This window comes from Numida meleagris, chromosome 19, assembly GCF_002078875.1.
Source record: "Numida meleagris isolate 19003 breed g44 Domestic line chromosome 19, NumMel1.0, whole genome shotgun sequence".
Classification (NCBI taxonomy): Eukaryota; Metazoa; Chordata; class Aves; order Galliformes; family Numididae; genus Numida; species Numida meleagris.
The window spans coordinates 2714103-2734355 of record NC_034427.1 but is presented as its reverse complement, the minus strand read 5'-3'; the positions used below and the strand labels follow the sequence as shown (position 1 = coordinate 2734355).

The following is a 20253-nucleotide window of genomic DNA, read 5'->3' as shown; positions in this document are numbered from 1 at the left end:
AAGCACTCTTTTCCAAGAGTCATTAGCTATGCATTTTCACCAGCAACAGACAAGAAAGAGCCTGCATGCCATGCTTGTAAAAGTCTGCACCAGCAGAGGTGACCCACCAGTTCACAGCTGCTACGATGGCATCGTTGCGAGAAAAATGTTGCCCATGCAGCCCATCTTTCATCAGCCTGAAGAGATGGAAGTCAGAAGGTGCCAAATTCTGACAATACGGTGGGTATGGTAGGGCAGTCCAGCCAAGATGGGCAATGTGTTCCACGGTCTATAAACTGGCCTGGTGTTATCTTGTTGCAAAAGTAAAGTTGTCTTATTCTCTGGCAGGACTCTGGAAGTTCAAGCTTTCAGCTTAGTCAGCGTTATGATGTAATGGTCAGAGTTGATGGTTTGTCCATGTTCCAGGAAATCGAGAAGAATCCCCCCTTTCCTATTCCAAAGGACAATGTACATCTCTTTATCCACTGAGGGCTGCATCTTGAACTTTGTCTTTGATGGGGAATTCATACCTCTACTCCCCAGACCGCCTTTTTGACTCCGGCTTGTAGCGGTGATGCCACATCTTGTCACCGATAATGATGCGAGCCAGGACACTGTCACCTTCATCCTTGGAGTGGTTCAACACGTCCTGACAAACTTGCATGTGGTGTTCTTTCTGTTCCTGTGTGAGCATTTGTGGGACCCACTTGGCACAAACTCTGCAATATTTCAACACAGCCACCATCATTTCCAATGCACTGAAGCTGGTATTCAGCTCCATACACAGTTCCCAGGTTGCTAATTCACACAGGTGAGCTGATGGAAACACTCTTCATTTTGTGGCGTGACAACCATGCATGGCTGTCCAGAACGTGGCTTGTCCTTCACATCGCCGTCGCAACTGGTGAATTGCACCCCCCACCACTCCCCTGTGCCAACATGAACTGGTTTGGTTTCCATACACTTTCAGCAAGTGTCGATGAATGTCAGTGGATGACATTTTTTCTACATGGAAGAATTCAACTCCAAACCTTTACTTCATACGCACTCCCATGTTAGATGCCATTCTATCAGACTGCCTCGCCACTACCATCTGTCCTATGGCAACAAAATTAAATGGGATATTGGTGGGAAGATTCAACCTCAACTGCCATAAACATCTGCCTCTGATGTTGTGCGCCAGCATCATAAAATAGGAGGCATTACTTTCAGAGCAGCCCGCGTGTCAGAAATCAGTACTTATATTTCAAAATTCTAAATTACTCTTCTCATTGCTCAAAAAACAATTTTGTTTTAAATTACTATGAAATTAAAATAAAATTGTTTTGTATCTTCAGATTTACTACTGGAACAGTATGTCCTGTCTGAAGGCGGGAGAGAGATCAAAGCTTTCTGATGGCCATTTTCAGAGCTAGAGTCTCCACAAGTCCATCTTCAGTCTACATAAGTAAGTTAAATAAGCTTACAGGGAGTCTCCTGCCTTCTGCTTGTATTCCATATTATAGCTCTAAATGTAATTTAGAAAACAGAAGCTCCAAAAGCAGAGAAATACGGTATATAGCCAACATGGTATTTAGAGGGAAATAATGTAGATTGTCCAAATGAACAAACATGTATTCTCCAGTTAAGTACTCGATGTTTACTGTTCCATATAGATTAGAAACAAACCACGTCCCTCCTGTACGTCCTTGCCATTGAATGTCATAGTACAAGTCCTGTCCCCAGATGGATTCTACTGCCTTTCCATGTACAAGAAACAGTACATGACTTTGGCAACCAATTAAAAGTGAACAAGTCTTTAAATACCAAACAAAAATAATCACAAGTGGCTGAGGGGTTGCTTTTGCTGTTGTTTTTGTTGCTGTTGTTTTGTTTTTAAGAAGAAAAAAAGAGACCTCAAAAAAATGAGAGTATTGCAAATGAGAGACTAATTCAGGATAATTGCCATCTGGTTTCACATTTGAAAGCTGTGCTTTCTGCATGTGAGACTCATGTTATTTTCAGGGGAGACATCTCATTTGAGCAGGAAAGAAAAACAACCGGGTGACAGTCACAACAGTTAACTCAACAGGGCTCAGGGGCTTTAAATGCAACTAGCAACTGCTGGGATTAAAACAAGTAAGTGCTGAATACAGAGTTTAGTGGGTGTCCTAAGTAGTTCCAGATTTCTTCCGCCACTTAAGGTGACACGGGCAATGCACAAGCTTGTAACAGAGAACCAGAGTACTACTTCCATTTCACTCCCTCCTGCTCCTCAAGAACAATAGCCAAGGAACAAAGGGAAAATGAAGCAAATTTACAAACTGAGCCAGCTTCCATCAATATGTCCCTTTTTAGTTTAGAGATAGCACTGCCTGGCTTTTCTGGAAGCCATTCCACAGGCTTGCAACTTAATAAACATCACTAGCAGGCCAGGTTCAGTTCACATACAGCATCCAAAGAGGTATCTCTGTCCAGGCTGTCCTTCCAGGCACAGGACCCTCTCCCTGCTCACACAGCCCAGCTCTGTACATGAAAGTAACCACACGCTGTGCACAAAGGCTGCGGGTCTGGTTGGTTGGTTGGGTTTTTTGATTTTCCAGAAAGCATTCCTTAAAGGAGGCTCTCTGCTTCCTCCATGAATTAATCCTATCTCATCACACTACACACTTGTTGTACGGACCTGCTGTTTATGGGATCTGCCACACAATAGTCTCTGGTGATTTTCATTTGTTTCAGATTGCAAAGTACTGCAGGATAATTTCAAAATCAGCACACATCAAACATAGAACTGTTCTTCGAACGGTGAGAAAGGTAGACTTGCCCACTGGTTATCCAGGGCAGCTTCATATAGCATCTTACTAATTTTAAGCTCATCTGCACGTTTACATTAGTTTTAATTAGAAAAAAAACTATTTCAAGAGGAAAAAAAAGAAACAAACAGCCTCATACCAAAAACCTATGAATGTGGTTTTACTACAGAAGTAAGCGATTTGCAGTACAAGGTATTTATTTATTTATTCACAAATAGAATTGGCTACAGGGAAATGATTTAAGCCTCAGAGAATCACCAAGTGTAGTCTGACCTTTTTTGGTACATTGTTCATTCCGTAATTTTTTATTCAGCTTCTGATACTTTCTGTTTATCTACTGGTATTTTTTAGAGGCTCCTGTTGTACTTTGTTAAACACTCAGGAACTGAGTTACTGATGGCAGCAGCAGGGTCTCTGCCTCACCGAATCCGTGAGTTTGTGGATCTAGATCTGCCAATTCACAAGGGTCACAAAATCAGCACCTCTTCCATTTGCATATAAAACTTTGAAATGCCTGAAGAAACGCATATGTCAGACATTTGTCTGAGCCTTCATTTCCATGATTCAATCTACATTCAATATGTTTTCCTACAGAACTCAACAGAATCACACAAATCTCATTATATTGATTAATGTGCTATCCACATGCTGCCAGCAAGGATATACCAGAGCACAGGGAAGGAAAATTGCAGAAAATACTGCCCTGGATCAGCACTGCTCACACAGTGTGGTTACAGTCATGTAACTGCATCCCCCTTCCCGCTCCCAGCTCAAGCACACAGGGCTATGGAGGGAAAAAGGCTTTAAGAAGCGTTCCTGAATGTCCCATCACATCTGTTCTCACGGTTTGCTGATGCTGAAGCCTTTTCCTTTTAGAATTTGCCTTGTAAAACTTAGGCCAGTTTGCTAGCTTTGGGCTGGAGGAGGACATAGGTGAGAGATCCAGCTGCATTTATGTTCATACAAGAGAAATCCGTCCCATAAATGCTTATAACCCTTAATTTCAAGGTAAACATCTGCTTCTTCACAATCTTAGCATATACACCTGCGAGCAGATTATATACGGTACCTAGGACAAGTGACTGCACAATGAAATTTCATGGTAGCAAAGAAATGAAGTAATCAGGAGTCATCCCAGTGGGTAATCTGCTGCCCTTCTAGGCATCACCAAGCTGAGTGAGATGACCAAGCCCCATTCTATTCACTTAGTTTGTGGGAGACCCAGTTTTGACAAGGCAGAAACAGGGGGACACATGCAGAACCTGCCTCAGTTTGCAGTCTTTATTTAACTGATGTCAACCACTGCTTTTGAGAATTTCCCAGAGCCACAACCACGAGAGCAAAGAAATTGACAGGGCTCTATTCCACCACATCTGGCAGGAGAATTTTGCTCCCGGCTACATTCTGTTCTGCTGGAATCTTGCTGAAGGTCTTCTGAGCACACTTTGAGGGTTACAGGGTAAATGCTTACACTTTCCACAGAAGACAGGAGGCAAATCTAGTTCCCCACAACAGACAAGAACAAATTTACAACTAAACAATTCCTTGTGGTATATTTATCCTAATCTCTCAACACACAAATGTTTTCAGTGACTTGAGGCAGATTGTTTCGCTTATAAGAGATGCAAACTGTCAGGAAACAGCAAAAGGCAATTAGTAAATCACTATCGCTTTTGTAATCACTGATGAAATTTCCATTTTTTTAATTCTCTATTGCTCATTCCCACAAATAAGCACGACATCACCTTGAAAATAAATGCAATTAATTATCTTAGCCGAAGCTTTTAAAACAGAATGGCTTCTAATCTACACTCCTGGCAGAAATTCAGTAAGATTGCACTACTGCAATGTTGACAGATCACTGTTATGGCTGTACCACCATCCGCCTATTTTTACTTTACGTTTTAAGTTCTCATTTACAGAGTTTTTAGAGTTCAGTGCTTTGAACTGTTACGTAAAGTTGCGGTGAGAAGACTAAGGAAAACATGGCTTACTCTGCAGCGGAGCAGGAACCATTTTCTTTGATTCTGCACTAAACTGTCCAATCACTGTTACCCCACACATCCAGCTACTGAAAAGTTAGCTGAATTCTGCTATGCACCTGAACTAATTAGCCAATGTGCCTACCCAGACTGATGAATTCTTTTCTTAGCACAGCAGCAGTTGTGTTGGTATGAAATGATTACATCATTTCTGTATAGGGATTTTTGGATTTCATTTCAGCAACAGTACAACAGCAGCCACCTCCCTACTGATTTATTGCCTTAACAATATAAATAAAAGTAAACAAACACATAGAATTTACTACACTGTCCAGGGTAACAGTTTTTGTAGCAAACTTTCAATTAGACATCTGAAGGCCAGAAAGAATATATATATTTTTGAGAACATAATCGGTTGGCAAAAAAAATTATAATTTGTGGTGATGTAAATAGGGAGGAAAAATGTAGATTGGTGCTTGGATCTCAAGCTGCAGCATGACGTGATGGCAGACAAAAAACATTTAATTGCAGATTGGGTCCACATTCTATAAGCTCTGTAATCGTTCTACTGCAGAATGACATTCCTATTGTAGATGCACAAGAAAGCTCAGCTGTGGTCCAACTGCGCCTTGTGAGCAAGGTACAAAAGGAAAGGGTGACACCTCCTTAATCAAACAAATAGACATCTACATTGGCAACACCTTTCCAGGAGTAAGCGTAGGTTAACTGAATGAAAAAACATAGTCGATGCCCTGTAAGTACTTATTATGTAAAGTATTGAATAGGTTCTAAAGTTGATAGGTTTTTATCATTTTCTCAAGTTTAAGCAGATGTATGTGAGTACATGCATAAAAGACACTGCATTCATGCCTGTAGAAACAATTTGTCATAGCCAGGTGAATTCTGGATGGGCTATTATATTGTACAGATATGCCCCAAGGCATGCTTCTTAGATTTCCTATCTGAACTTAAGACAGCTTTAAATATATTTATAATAAATTAAATTATTTATTGCTTTTACTTTTGGAATAATAAAAAAGTATTCAGGAAATGCAGGTGGGAGGATTAACTCTGATATCTGAAATGCTGGGGGAAAAAAAGGCTGTAAGTGTGACCAAGGAAGCCCAGTGCTGGTCACATTCCTTTAGTTGAAGTAGCATGGGAGAATCATTAGGTTAATTTCAATGTGAGGAAAGAGTTAATTTCAGATAACAATGTCGGTGGCTACTTTGCCCCCATAAAGATGTAGGCTGAAGAGAGTCCTTACAAAAGAATTGATGCAGTGCTTTATTTTTACTATGGAAGGTATGATCTCTATTTCAGAGTGAGGTTGTTGGTGAGTTTTTAAGCAGTATTTATCAGAAAATGGGAAACAGAAAGCTAAGGAGCAAGTTGGATAGAACATGAAAGACTAAACAATTCTTCAGTAGAGGTATTGAGAAGGCTCTCTCAGAACTGTGCTTAGATCCAATTAAGTTTATAAGCAGATCGCACTTGTCTTTGTAACAATATCGTGATTTTAGCTAAACATTTTTATCTCTTCATTTACGGAGATGTTTAAGGGGACTAAGTATAAGTTAAAACCTGCAGACTTCTGCTATTTCAAGGTCAGCAATAGGCCAGGCTAGATGTGAAGCTGTAGTCAGAACCTACGCTTGTCAGGATCTCACATGCAATGAGAGAGGCAGTTATTTGATTGAGAGCACACACATGAAAGAACGTCTTAAAGATCATGGAAGGGGGAAAAAAAAAGTTTCATCCCAACAGACTGCTCTTATGAAGAAATGGTTGTGAAAACAGAAGAAAATCCAGTCTACAGTGAAACAGAGAAAGTTCACAACTTCATACAGTAATAAATTCCCCACATGGGTACACAACTTTAATGCACTGCATGGTATGACATTCCCCCCCGTTATCTCACAGACTATTGGTTCTCATCATGTGTCTTATTCAAGCTGCTGTACGTGGTAAGCAATGTAATTTCCCAAGCGCTATAACCCTAACTCATTTCTTGGTACCATCATGGACTTCTGCTGTACATTTAAGTTACAGGAATTCTCTCCCATATTCCAAGCCTTGGTTTGCTCTATTTTTTTGGAATGAAGTCATGTCTTTGTCAACTGCACAGACTGCATGGAAGGAGGTAATCATTAAAAAGCTCCTTTTTTTTTTTTTTTTTTTTCCAAATAGATACAATGACTCTCAAAAAACCCACATGGCTAAAACACACCTCAGCCAACACCATGCACACTGTAGTACATCTCTATTGATTTCACAGCACGCCAGACCTTACACTGTTGCTGCAGAATAGGAATAGGAGCAGAAATGGAAAACTCCAGTTAGTGGAAAGCCTTGAGGATCTTTTCTCCTCTCTTGCAGCAGAAAGGTGGCAGAATGTTGATTTTTTTTTTGTGTGTCTTTTACTTTTTTCTTTTTTTTTTTTAAAATAGCATTAGACATGAAGATTTATCCTAACAGCCAGTACTGGCAAACTTAATCCACCTGAAAAATGTTTGATTACAACAAACAATAAATCCACCTTGGAGATTAGTTTAGGAACTCTGAGGCCCTGAATTGTAGGGGGCTTGGTTTTTGAGGGAGTTTGTCACAGTGTAGAGAGAAATTTAGTATTGCTACTGATGCTCGGAGAGCATTACCTTGTATTAAATATTCCAGTATTTGTGGAGAAAAGGGCTCCTCTTCAAATGCAGGAGTGGCGTACACACTTTTTCCTCTTCTAACAAATGAACAGCTTGAATGGAAAAGATTAAAGTGCAAAAATATGCTTATAGTTTTAAAAAGAGATGAAGTGGATGGAAGTACTGTGATTTCACAAATCAGGCCAAATATACATCTTCATAGTCCACCCTGCCAAAACACTAAAGCATCAGGGACAGAGGAAGCCCTGTGTGTAACAGCACTTACTTATTTTACAGAGTTACAGCTCATTCCAACTGCTTTGTTGGTTTGGAGCAGCACACTAATTAATACAATCAGAAGAAAAAGTTTCAGAAATCTCCCAGCAGCGCACATTAGCATATACTGCCGAGAGACTTGATAGAGTTCAAAGCTTATCTTGTAGCCTACATGCTCCATGTTTGCTCAGAGCAGCAGCTGGCCAAGTGATCTCCCTTCTTCTCAAAGAGCAAAATTAAATTAGATTAGATCATCTATTCTCCCTTGTAGAATTAAGATCGTGCTATGAAAACAAGCAAATTAGCTTTTGAAATCCTGTTTCTCACTTAAAGGGTAAAGGGCTGAGGGATGCTTCCAGCACCAATTCAGCTAAGCTGCTTTCTGTACCAATCCAGCTAAGCTGCAACAGAATGCACATGCCTTGTTTTCCTGGCAACAGAAAAGAAACAGGTGAGCCCCACTGTACTTGAGGCTGCAAGTGACAGGAAAGCCTGAGAGATGAGGTCAAAGAAGAAGGGAACACGGGAAAAATAGAAACAGACACAAGGTCTTGAGATAGATGCACAGAAATGGTGTATTTTCTGGAATGAGCTGCAAGACTACAGAGTTCTGAGAGCTGCTTTGTTTGCTGCCATGTTAAAACACTCCTGAGAACAAGAAAACTTAGTTCCTAGACAAACTATGACACAGAACAAGTACATTTCATGAAAAGAGAAGCTCACAACATAAGGAAATGGAAGGGAAAATGTATGGGATAAGATTGTTTGGAGTTAAAAGCTATCTTGAAGAACAAATGTTTGTGGATGTTTAATGGGATGGAAGATAAACAGTTTGAGTTCAGATACTGCAGTGATGCTAGATGCCATACAAGAAAAGGCATAACAGCAAATGAATTTCAAAAGGGGCCATACAAAGAAGATCCTACATTTAAATGCTAGTTTCTAGAGTTGCATCACTGCACACCAAGCTGTGAGGTCAGTTGGCACAGATGCAGTTAAACAAGCTTATAAAAATGTGTTCCCATTAAATTACCATGTTGCAGCAATTAGACACACTCCAGAAGATTGTCCTATGCAATCTGTTCTAGATGAACAGCTAATGAGAACTAAGCTAAAACACGATCTGGTTATGATTCCTCTTTTTAATATTCCCTATATTACTAAACAACTTAAACCTATAAAATGGAAAGGGCAAAAGATATTTGTCTGCTATGGTCAGATGGAGTAGTAAGATTGGCCATGAGAGCACATAATGATGTCTGCAGTGCACCTTCACTCAATCACCCTAGACTGCATAAAGTTTACCAAGAAGTTAATTTAAGTTTTCGTAGCTTGATTAGATCTTCGTTTGGCTTGGCGTGAGGGAGAAGGCGACTTCAGCTTTACTGCCAAGATTCTTCAACCTCAATCTTCACCACTGTAATTGGTACAGATTAAAAGAAGATGGCATTGGAAAAATAATACAAAAAAAAAAGTAAAAAACACCTCTCCCATGCATTTTAAAGAGATGGATGAAGTGAAAAGGAACTCCTCTTTTCATGTGGTAACTGAATGACAAATAACTGAGCCCCAGTTCACGGGGCACAGTGACTTGTGAAAAAACACCACTAAGTTATCCTATGAAAATGTTAATAATACTCTTCAAAGAGTTACTATCTTGGGTGCTAAAGTTACACATGGTGTAAAAATAAATTTTAAAAAAAGGAAGCACCAAGTATACTCTCAGTACATAAAGCATTTGTTCTAAAACATCTTCAAATTAATCAGATCTGCTGTTCCAAGATCTTGAGGAGAGCAGGCCGCTTATTGCCACTAGACTTGTTCTTTCAGCATGCTTCTGCCCACAGCTCCTGCTGTGGTGTGCACAGAGGCATGGCTGCCAGATTGGACAAATGCATCAGTTGAGACTGTAAATGGCTCAGCCAACATCCATAGGTTGCAATAGATGGCAGTTTGAAAGATCAAAGGGATGTAGTCAGATCTTTAATGGTAAGAATAGCCTTATTTCAGGTGAACCAAGAAGGGTTTTAGGCACCTGAGCTGTGTCATTCATTTCCTATTCTGCTTTCCTTAAAACACCCTTAAGATCAACTCTGCCATTTCCTTCAAATTAACTCTCATGTTTGCACTGTAAGTAAAACTGAAGGGGAAGACCAGGAGAAAAATCTGTTTCCACAATTAGAAATAAAACCCCCTTATAGTGATAGTAAGAGTCTGTGTTCTGTTGGTACAAGGCTGACTCTTAGGTATTAAATATAAGTACTGCAAATAAGGGCCTGACACCTCTCTATTTGTGAGCTGTATTGAAGACATTATGCTAAAAGTCAACCATTTCTCAAGGTAAATGAGGGCCCCAAAGGGCCTGTATCACTGCCTGAAATGTCTCAGCTTCCTGTGAATTCCCTGTGACTTGACTGGTACCATTCTGTTGCAGCTGCTCATTCAATTCGGAGTTCACATCATGAAACATGACAGTGAGAAAAGGGACTGATGAGAATTCAGTGAATGCAGCTTTTCATTTGAAAAGATCCTCAAACATATGAAATTGCTTTATTTTGCTTAATTTTCTACATTTAAAAGCATAAATTGCATTTATTTTTCTAGTCAATACTGAAAACAAGTGATAATTTGTAGTATTACAACTTTCATCTCAAAGGAATACAACCACAACAGTTTCCACTCCTTAAATGGTGAAGGAGGTGAATGATATGGAAGAGGGTGGATTGCCTAATGCAGGAGATGCATACATTATTTTTCCCCAGGAGAATATGTGAGAACTGTTGCTATCAGCTTCTTTTTGTACACACAAACGGCTTTCAGGAAAACAGACTTTTTTTTTTGACGCGTAGAGTTACATGCACTAAATATCTAACACTGGGAACGGCAAATGCTGGTACCTCCTAAGAATAAAAAATGACTTAGGATTCTTAGTAGCCACAGTTCTCAGCAGGATCACTGATGGATCACCATTCAATCCAAACAACCTGTATCCTTTTAAGTGCTTAAAAGTATTATAGTACTTACTTAAGTACTTAAAGTACTTACTGTAGTACTTAAAGAAGTATTTAAAAGTCTAGACTGTGTACTCTGCCTATTATGAAATCTCATCCTATTTATTTTGAAGTTGGTGGAAAGACTTCCACTTATTTCACTAAGCAACAAATTAGGCCTGTGGTAAAGTTAAATAATTAATGACACTGGAATCTTAGATACTGCAGCATAGCTTTGTGCTCAGATGCTGAGTCTGGTTCTGTGATAGAAGTGAAAAAAAAAAAATAATAAAACCAGAAAGATGAGTTCACTGGGAAGAAATAAAACAGGAAAAGTACTGCATTAGTCAGACAATCATCACAACATACAGTACCCGTAAGTGATTATATCCAGTTTCCACTGAATTTAAAGGACTTCAGGAAAATTCCACTGACTTGGTGTTAAGCAACTGCAAAGAGCTGAACATTCACAGAGACTTGCCAAGACTCTGCTATTAAAGCAGACGACAGACTGAACCTTGACTATACTTTTTGCCTTGCCTGCATTTTGATCAGCTTCTGCTCTGAATGCCTCTAAACTTTTCCTCTGTTGCTTTCTTGGATCACTTCTGAGCTGTAATTTTGCCTACTGTTTCCTCAACGTTTCCTTTTGTAAATCCTTTTCTTTCAGTGTTCACTCCTCATTCCTAACCTTATCCTTTTTCCAAATCTGATCTATCTTGACTTTGGCCAACTACCTGTACAGACTGCTCAGGTCATTCTTCTCTCAGACTTCTTCCCTTTTAGGTTTTCCATCTCGAGATGACCTTAGTCATTGTTCTTCCTCTGTTCCTTAGTAGCCTCTACTTTCATATTTAACAATTTTACTACAGCAGCTTCACCAGGAAGACCTTCCCCAAGCCTCCTCCTACCTATGCATCTTGCTCATCTCCTGTTCTTCCTACAGCATGCTTCTTTTCTTTCTCTGAATCTTTGAATAGGAGTGAAGGAGTATAAACTTATCTATCTTCCCCTTGTTATAGAATTTCCATAGAAATAACTATTTAAAACAGAAGATCTTAGTCACAGGATTACAAAACTTGTTTTGTATGCTAGCCTTATTTCAGTGCAACCATATAAACTTCTGTGGCATTTAAACTAGATAAAGTCTTTATGTACTGGGAAGAAACCTAACATGAAAAGAAACATATATTCTTATTACCTCTCCAACTCTCTAACATTATCAAGTTTTAAATTAGAAATGTTTTTCCATTACTTCAGTTATACAATGCCGTAACTTGGCTCTCAAACAACAACCTCTTGGCATCTGGACAGCATGCCCTAATAGTCTGCATTTTTCCTAATCTAGGATGCTGAAAAGCATCAGTCCTGCTAGAGTCAACAGGTTCTGAGAAAAATGAATATGCCTGAAACCATGGAAGATAAACACGTACAACGATGGCTTACTTGTCCTTCCTCCTAGTGTGCTGCAGAATGATGTTACGCAGTGCTTTAGAAGTGTCATGGTCTCTCTAATGGTGATAATGGGAAGGTCCTGACACTCACAAACAGTCCCACTTCTGAATGCTTCCACTGAAAAGGATCAGAAATAGACTGGCAACAGCTCAAATGTACCATTTAACACATCAAGGTGCAGTAACTACATGCATTCCCAACATGATCCCATCAGGGTCATTAAAAGGCCTTCCTAGAAGTCATTCTTTCTGTCTTCTTTCATGTTTCTTTATGCTGTGCATGTTCAGAGAAGACTACGCTCCCTTGTTAAGCAAGATTGCAGTACCCAAGTGCCATCTACATGGAATCATGCTTCTGCTGACCTCTCACATTGGTGCATAAGGAGAAGTTCTATTTCACATTTATAATACGAATGACAAAACATTAATAACCAAGATGTAATTTCCTTCAGAAGGGAGCCTCTGGAGAGGTAAACGTTCTTAATTAAATCAACTTCTCCTGCATATAACATCACAGAATAGTTGACTAACTTATGCTTATTTTTTAAGTGCAAGATTGTTAATTTACAAGTCTGTAATTTCACAAGTACTTAGTTCAAATAATTAATTGCTATTAAGGATCCACCCAAAGTCAGTAGGTCTACCCAGAGAAGAAATCTACTTGCTGTCAGAATACAGGCACACAAGACAGAAATCAAATATTTGGTAAGAATCACCCTCAAGGCTAATTGCTTAGAGTTATCCTTCTGAAAGCAATTGTGTGCAACAGAAGCAATTGCTCATGGTCTTCACTGCTAGTTTTCCTTGGCTGAAGAGCAAATTGTATACTAATGCAGGTATGATTTACTTACAGATAACCTAGACCAGAGATAATAAAAAAATATGGATGACAATACATTTCTCTGAGGGAAAGCTAAATACTAATACTGGGCTTCAAGCTTCTATTAAAGAATCAGCTACAGTAATGGCTTTTGGGGAGACCTGATAGATAGCATAAAAGTGAGCAATTTAAAAGGTGCAGTTCAAAATAAGTTCCCTCTAGTTGTTTACAAGGCTATGTCCATCTCAAAGCTGTATTCACAAATAGTACTAAAATCATGCATTTTCCCAGGTCTAAGCATTCTTACGTATGTTTACCTAAAATAATATCAGGAAAAATAAGTAAACCATCCCCTAAAACTCAAGTCAGTGTAAATTAGTGATGAAATTCTGAAAATTGAGAAGAATTATTTACAATTGCTACTATAAAAGCCAATCCCAAAATACAGACACGAAGTGAGATGGTAAAGAGCAAAATTAAAATGCATCGTGGAAAGTCTCCACAGATCCCTTTCTGTTCAGACCTTAAAAGCTGAGAAATTACTTTGAGTTCATTACTCAGTCCCCAGACTAATCTATTTACTTCTGTGGAAGTCAAAGATTGGGGACAAACATATTTGACTCATTCTTAGTAATTTCCCCTACAAAAAATATTTTTTGGAGAAACAATACGCAGACAGCTGAGCCAATTTTCCTTCTCCCCTCTCAGACAAAATTGGATCATGATTCATCACATACACAGTCGGATTTTAATTTATTCCTTTAACAAGTTTGTTTATTTTCTTGTAAGCAAGTATTAATCCACTCAGACACAGGAAAATGTTAATTTTACTGCACTGCCTTTCAAACTTAAAAATGCTGAGTCTAACTCATGTCGGTGTATGTTCTAGCCTTGAAGAAAAAAAAAAAGACAAATGCCTGACCTGTGTACAGAGCTTCTCTGTTCTTTGGAGAGGTTAACCCTAAGTGCACATCAGTCCTCTCTGAATGAAACTGAACAATCCTGTTGCTCTTCACTGTGGGCATAGAAGGAGAGCTTATCATCTTCCTCAAGGAAAGCTGTTCCACAATTATTCATTCACACTAAATTCACGGTGCCACTCACTGCAAAGAAGGTGACACAGGAAAGCATTTGGCCTATTAGAGTAACATAAAACTTCACTCAGTTCAGTGGAGTCCAAGTAGAATTTAGCCATCTGGTATTCAGATATACATCATGCCTATGATGTTCAGTTGCTAAATGGTTATTTCGTGAAGCAGTGCTAATGATGATAACCCTTCTGTTCTTTCAGTGAGAAGCTTAGTGAGCCCTCCAGCTACTGGAACAAAAGTACACGCCCAATTAGATGAGAGAAGAGTCCCTATCCCTTATCTCTGCTGCAAGAAAAAAGTAAAAATCTGCTACACGTTCAAGGGAAGCAATGAGATTCAAACACCAAACATCTCTCAAGCTACATTCATTTCATTGTGCCACGCAATATGGACTCACATAAGGAAGTACTCAGAATATGTTTGTGCCTTAACCTTACCGTTACCTCAAAATGTCTACCATTATGAGGATTCAGCTCAGAGCCCTCCTCCAAATCCGTGTGAGGACAGATTATAGGTCAAATGCTGACTGCACCTCTGAAGAGTGAACCCGTCACCACAGCGTTGCACTTGCCATTAGGGTTTCAAACGACAGGGTAGTGGGCAGTCACTTGGTACTAACCTACTTTGTCTTCTGAAGCACCATGAAACAGTTCAAATGCTTTAGCTCAATTGTAAACAGCAAAAGTGTAACTGCAGTACATGCATGCTACTGAATCCATGGTGCAACGCTACTTATCTGCTGTTTGAAAAGCCTTACAGAGAAATACACACAAGAAAACCTGTAACATTATGTATTCGTGGCATTTTCCACAACTATTTGCAGCATCCAAACTGTGAGTTACACATAGATAACAGTGCATCCATTTCTAGCATGCAAATACCATTGACTGATAATGGGTCTTGTTTCTTTGCGGAAATTGTGAATTTGTGGAAAATTGGTGGAATTTTTGTGGAATAAGTGAGGAAAGCTAAGCAACCTGCACTTGCTAAGTAACACACAAATGCTACAGTGCTAATTCTGAATGCTCTAATTTCTTCTAAACATTTCACTCATCTTTAAGCTCATCTAAATTCGTTTCTTAGACAAAGAGGATATCCACTTTGATTCAGCACAAAACAGCAGTGATCTTGTGCATCTTTACAGATAGATAACTGTGTGTATACACGCATACACGTACAAAGTAAACTAGCACTTACACTAAGTGCCAGTTTGTACAGATGAAGGGAAATTAGCAGTCAGGAAGATGGGGCCAGACCTTCAGCTGGTGTGTGCCGACTGCTTTCTGCTAACATGGAACAGGGAAACTTCACACAACCAACCAGGAGATTAACAGTCACTGTAACGCTGAGGAACACTGCTGCACAAAGGCACGTTGCACCATAGCTTTGCATTCAGAGGACAATCGTATTTAACACAATTAAAGTAATTGCTGCAGTCTAGTCAGCCTGGTTAGGTCTCCACTGGAGTTAATTAGTAAATGCTAGTAAAATACTTCGAACATGCAAATGTTAAATGTTAAATACTTCCATTATTAATATTACTCTCACAAATGCTGCAATGGCAGGCAGGTGCAGGGTTCCTGGAATGCTGCAGTGTTATAGCATGGAAAGTAAAGCCAGTATTTTTCCGAGGCTAGTTTTAACACAATACAAGAAGTTGTTCTTCTAACCAAGCTTTTGCCTCTGAAGTACACAAAAGCTCAGGCCCTGTTTTACCACCAAGGAAGTATTTTCTGTGATTCAATGCAAACTAGATCCCCATGTTCATCTCATATCACCTTATACATAAGCACATAAAGAATGGTTACTTATGGGGAAAAAAAAAAAGGGGAATAAAACCTGCATGAAGGAAATACAGGGAGCAGGACATAACTACTTGCTGTAGCCTGAACTTCTGGAACAGAATTACAGCCTTGCATCCTGCCGGGACTGTCATGCAGAGTATCAAATCCCAGCTTGGTAAGACAGCTTTAGGCAAATACCCCAAAAAGATAAGAAGGTAATGACTGAAGGCATGAAGTAGAGAGAAGGAAACAAAACACTCTGAATTAAAAAAGGTTAAAAGCACTGGGTCATATTTAGTCCTGGGAAACAAAGACTTAACCACATACAGCTATGTAAGAGATAATGAAAGAGAGCAACAAAAGATTATTCTTCCCAGTCATAGATGAGAAAAAAAATAACGAGATTAAGCCATAAAAGGGAAAATGGAAGATGAGAACTGAGAACCTTAATAACTCAAGGAGTGGAACAAGTAGCCCAGAGGCTGTAGAATACTCATCACTGAGGATATTCAGGCTTAAGTAAACACCCATCTGTTATGGAATATTCTGTTATAACCTCTCCTGTTATCATGCAAGGAGGTGGAAAGAGTCTCACCAAAGTCTGGGGACTGGATACCTACAATTCATTTATTTCAGGTTTCTGAAACATTTATTTGAAACAACAAACATCTGGCTCTTAATCCCCCAATTAACAGTTGCCAGCCCTGAGGAGTTAACCACAGAATTCATGAGAAACAGTTTATTTGCTAGCAATGGTGTAAAACAAATTGCCTACAAACTTTTACATGGCTAATAGAGCAGTTTAATTGTGGTTTTTTTTTTTCCCCCTTTGAGGGGTGTGTTTTAATTCAAAAAATCAAAATAAAAATAGGAAGTCATCCTAGCAGAGACCTTTGCAGCAGTGTCTCAGCAGAGAATTACACGGTACTACAGACTCAGGCTCTCATTCATGATACTGACCTCCTCTGAAGAGCACTCTGAGATCTAACGATGAAAAGGACTGTAAAAAGCACTAGATGTTATCATTAGTATTCAGGAGGATGGAATTCTGTGGCTTGGTTGAATTCAAAGGGACCTGCTGGTGCTTATGAAAGCCGACATTTTAAACAAGGAAATAGCTCTGACAGCAATGTTAACGTGGGCTGACCAGGATAGGGTGAGGCCACACTCTTCTGCCAGCATCTCCCAGCAGGTTGCGCTGCAGACTTATTTAGTGTCATGGAACCAATTTAATGCCTTCTCACTCACTTTTTGCCATTTTCACAATACAGTATTTTAATCTGTTTCCAGTCATACAAGAACTGTGTGGTGTCTAAAACAGCATCCTGATCAAGAAAACATGCATTACTGCTTGCACCCTCAGAACTCTATGTATTCTTGCACTCTTGTTGCTCCTGTCCATGCTAAAAGAGATTTCCTGCCTCCAGTTGGCCATCAGAAGTTGCTTATTCCAAACACTGTTGCCACCTCTGACACCCTTGCAACTCAATGGATTTGCACTCTGTTGCTTTCAGGTGCTGTGGAAAAATTAAATGGAATAGAAAGTCAATCACCAAATGTTCTGGTACTCTGGCTTTAAAGATGTCTCTGACTGTAGGAGTGGAACGTGCTGTTCATCAGTTTATTTGGCTGGCTTTGCCACTAGATGAATTTTAAGTAATCCTTTATTCTCACAAAACAGACTTTCAATGAGTTACCAATACAAACAACATATGCATTAAGATTCTGTCCAGCAATACAGACTCCCAATAATAGCTCTAGCACCTCTGCAAGCTTGAGGCAGTTTAATTGATCACCGTAATTTACCTCAACTTTAGCATCATTTGGACAGCTCTTGAAAACATATTTTGTTACTGGAGCCTTCTGTATACATTTGCTGTGGTCAACCTTCTTTTTCTACCTACTGATTTGACCTTCTGTTCTGTGTGACTAATACTGAGACATCAATTAGTAAAGCGAAGCACTTTATAATTCCCCCTCATACTCCTTAAGGTCTCTTTAAATAATACTTCATTATCAGCACACTGCAAGTTGTTAGCTGCTTTCCCTCTTCCATATTTCTATACAGTTAAGCTTTCTGCATTTCTTATGTTGATTTTTTGTTGTTGTTGTTGTTAATTCGCAGCTGCTCTAACACCTTTATATATCTATTAGTGCTACTTGATGTTGTGGAACAAAGTATTAAGGGAAAGGACCATACACATCTCTATCCTACTTAGTTTTGGGAAAAGCAATTCTGAAAGCCTTGTTAAGAAACAGACTGTATTATTCTGGGGTTTGTTTGCCATTCCAGAGTGTTGACTGTCTATCAATTTCTCCACAGATCCAGCAACTTCAGATGATAAAACACTTTCAAATGGAAGCCAGGAAGATAGATTTTCCCTAACATTTGGAGTTAGCAAAGTATCGAACTTTTCCAGTGCAAGCCCTCCCATTAATTCCTTGCCTTCCAGATGGCATCACAGCTATGTATGTTGCTATTCCTTCAGATCATTCTGAGATCTGTAAATTCAAATATCTGCCATGTCTCTCTAGTTAGGTCTACCACGAACAGGGAGTGTGACACACAAGAGTTGAAGCTGAGGGGTTGCAGAAATAAAACTGCCCTTATTAAAAAGTCAACACATTCAGAATGATGAAATACATTCTTACAGACAAGACCAGAGAAGTAACTTTCAGAATTAGCTTTTGGGATACCAAAACCAAAACAAGTAGTCCTAGATGTCACATACTTTGAAAGATTCTGTTACTAACAGTTTCCAATTTAGGCTGTAATTAAAACAAACAAACAAACAAAAAAGCAGCTAGCTTCTTATCTTGTGGTTTTGTTTCTATTAACAGCTTTAACATGCAGGGATGAACACTTGCCTGTCTATCCATGGGCACAGCAGGAAACTACTGTTACATCAGCTCTACGTGCTACCCTTAACAGGCACCTAGCAATTTCAGGTTTCTTAGCCCAATAATTTACAGGCATAAAAATACCTCTACAACAACACAAGATGTTAATTCTAACAAGAAGCTCATGCTCATCAGAATGCAATCAACTGGAACGAATGCTTGAAGACTGCAGTTAAGTTGGCTGGCCAGTTCTGTTTGCCATTGTGTCATTTGCTTTAGAGAAGGGGCTTCGGCTGCTCTTTTAATTGCCAAAAAACACAAACTATGTTTTTTAGAAAAATTTAGTGCCTTTCCTTAAAGCATGCTTTTCTTCAAGGTGAACAAAGCATTCTGTAGAATTTACGCCATATACACCAACAAGATAATGTTAATTTTCAGTAAGAAACAAAACCATTGGAAGTTATCACTACTGTGAGCTCTTCAGAGAATACTGAAAAGACTACGGTATTATTATATGTTCTCAATATGTGTCAGTAATCTATGCAGGGTTAACAGCTGATGCTCACAAAGAGTAATACCTCTGCTGCTGCTGAGGCTTCTTACTTACCAGTTGGGACTGCAGGATCCATCGTTGGCTTTTCCCAGGTATTGATCTGCTCCCAGGTAAATCCATTGGTTCCCAAGGCCACGCTATAACCACAATTACTGTAGTGCTCGTCAAACGAACAACCACCTAAAAAGAAGAAAAATGCATACATTCCTGCATTAATATTATATATAATCCTTATAATAAAATCATTTAATTTTTTGTACCCAGGTTTACGGAGGGAGAAACTTGAAAAAAAAAATTCCTGTATATTATATTTCTGAGAGCAGTGAAAGTATCCAGTAAACATTTTTGAATTTTCAACCTTTTGTATCTTTTAGAAGTCTTTCTTCTCTCTTTGCTACTCTTCTATCAGCTCCCTTTACTTCAGCCTATTTTCTTAACATTTTCACAGACAATTGCTCATAATAAGCACATGCATTTGGGTCCCAGTACTGATATTTACAGAAACCTCTATGTCAGATATTCAAAAAAACAGGAAGAAAAAACCCAAGTGGCAAAGTAAACAAAGTATTACTGTCCTACAGTGATACTCACTTGATTTCACTTTTAAGACTCAAATTACAGGGTTGGATTACCTATTTACCTATAGAAAGTGCATCCTTCCTTTCAGCCATCTCTTATGCTCTATAACATGAAGTTCTATGTGACACATGACCAGGTCTTTCAGAACTGTGCCTCTGAGTGCAAGCCTTTAATTTCTCTGCAACAGGAGAATAACAAGAAGTGGATGGAAACTAGCATTCACACCTTCCAGACTGTTGACTAAGCGATCTTTCCTCCTGCAATTCCTGAAATACTTGAAAGTTGTTAACTGTCACCTGGCAGCTATCTGAACACTTATGAATCAAGAGAAATGCATTAACAGTAGGGGGAAAAAAATACGTATTTCAACATATGTGTCAGGCAAATAAATTCAACTAGTTTAGTCCTCATTTAGGACTGGTAGATTATTACTACACTGTTGAACCCCCCTTCCATTGCCTCAGGTACATTCC

The 20253-nt window shown here is 39.1% G+C and overlaps 1 protein-coding gene and 1 long non-coding RNA gene across 10 annotated transcripts in view; one reads left to right on the top strand and one right to left on the bottom strand.

The window, feature by feature from the left end:
• The window catches only part of PTPRT (protein tyrosine phosphatase, receptor type T), a 333510-nt gene extending 313623 nt beyond the window's left edge, over positions 1–19887 (bottom strand). For 8 of the 9 annotated variants that reach the window (XM_021416234.1, XM_021416235.1, XM_021416238.1 and 5 more), the window contains exons 1-2: positions 19842–19887; positions 19256–19381 (exon numbers count right to left, since the gene is read on the bottom strand). In XM_021416234.1, the coding sequence (XP_021271909.1) occupies positions 19256–19381; positions 19842–19872 (157 nt within the window). In that variant the 5' untranslated portion in view covers positions 19873–19887. Of the gene's footprint in view, positions 1–12104; positions 12178–19255; positions 19382–19841 lie in introns of those variants that run through there. The other variant, XM_021416240.1, reaches the window with a different exon arrangement.
• On the top strand, positions 70–14428 carry LOC110407975. Its single transcript, XR_002444113.1, has 2 exons — positions 70–1426; positions 14224–14428. It is a non-coding gene; the product is annotated as an uncharacterized LOC110407975 (long non-coding RNA).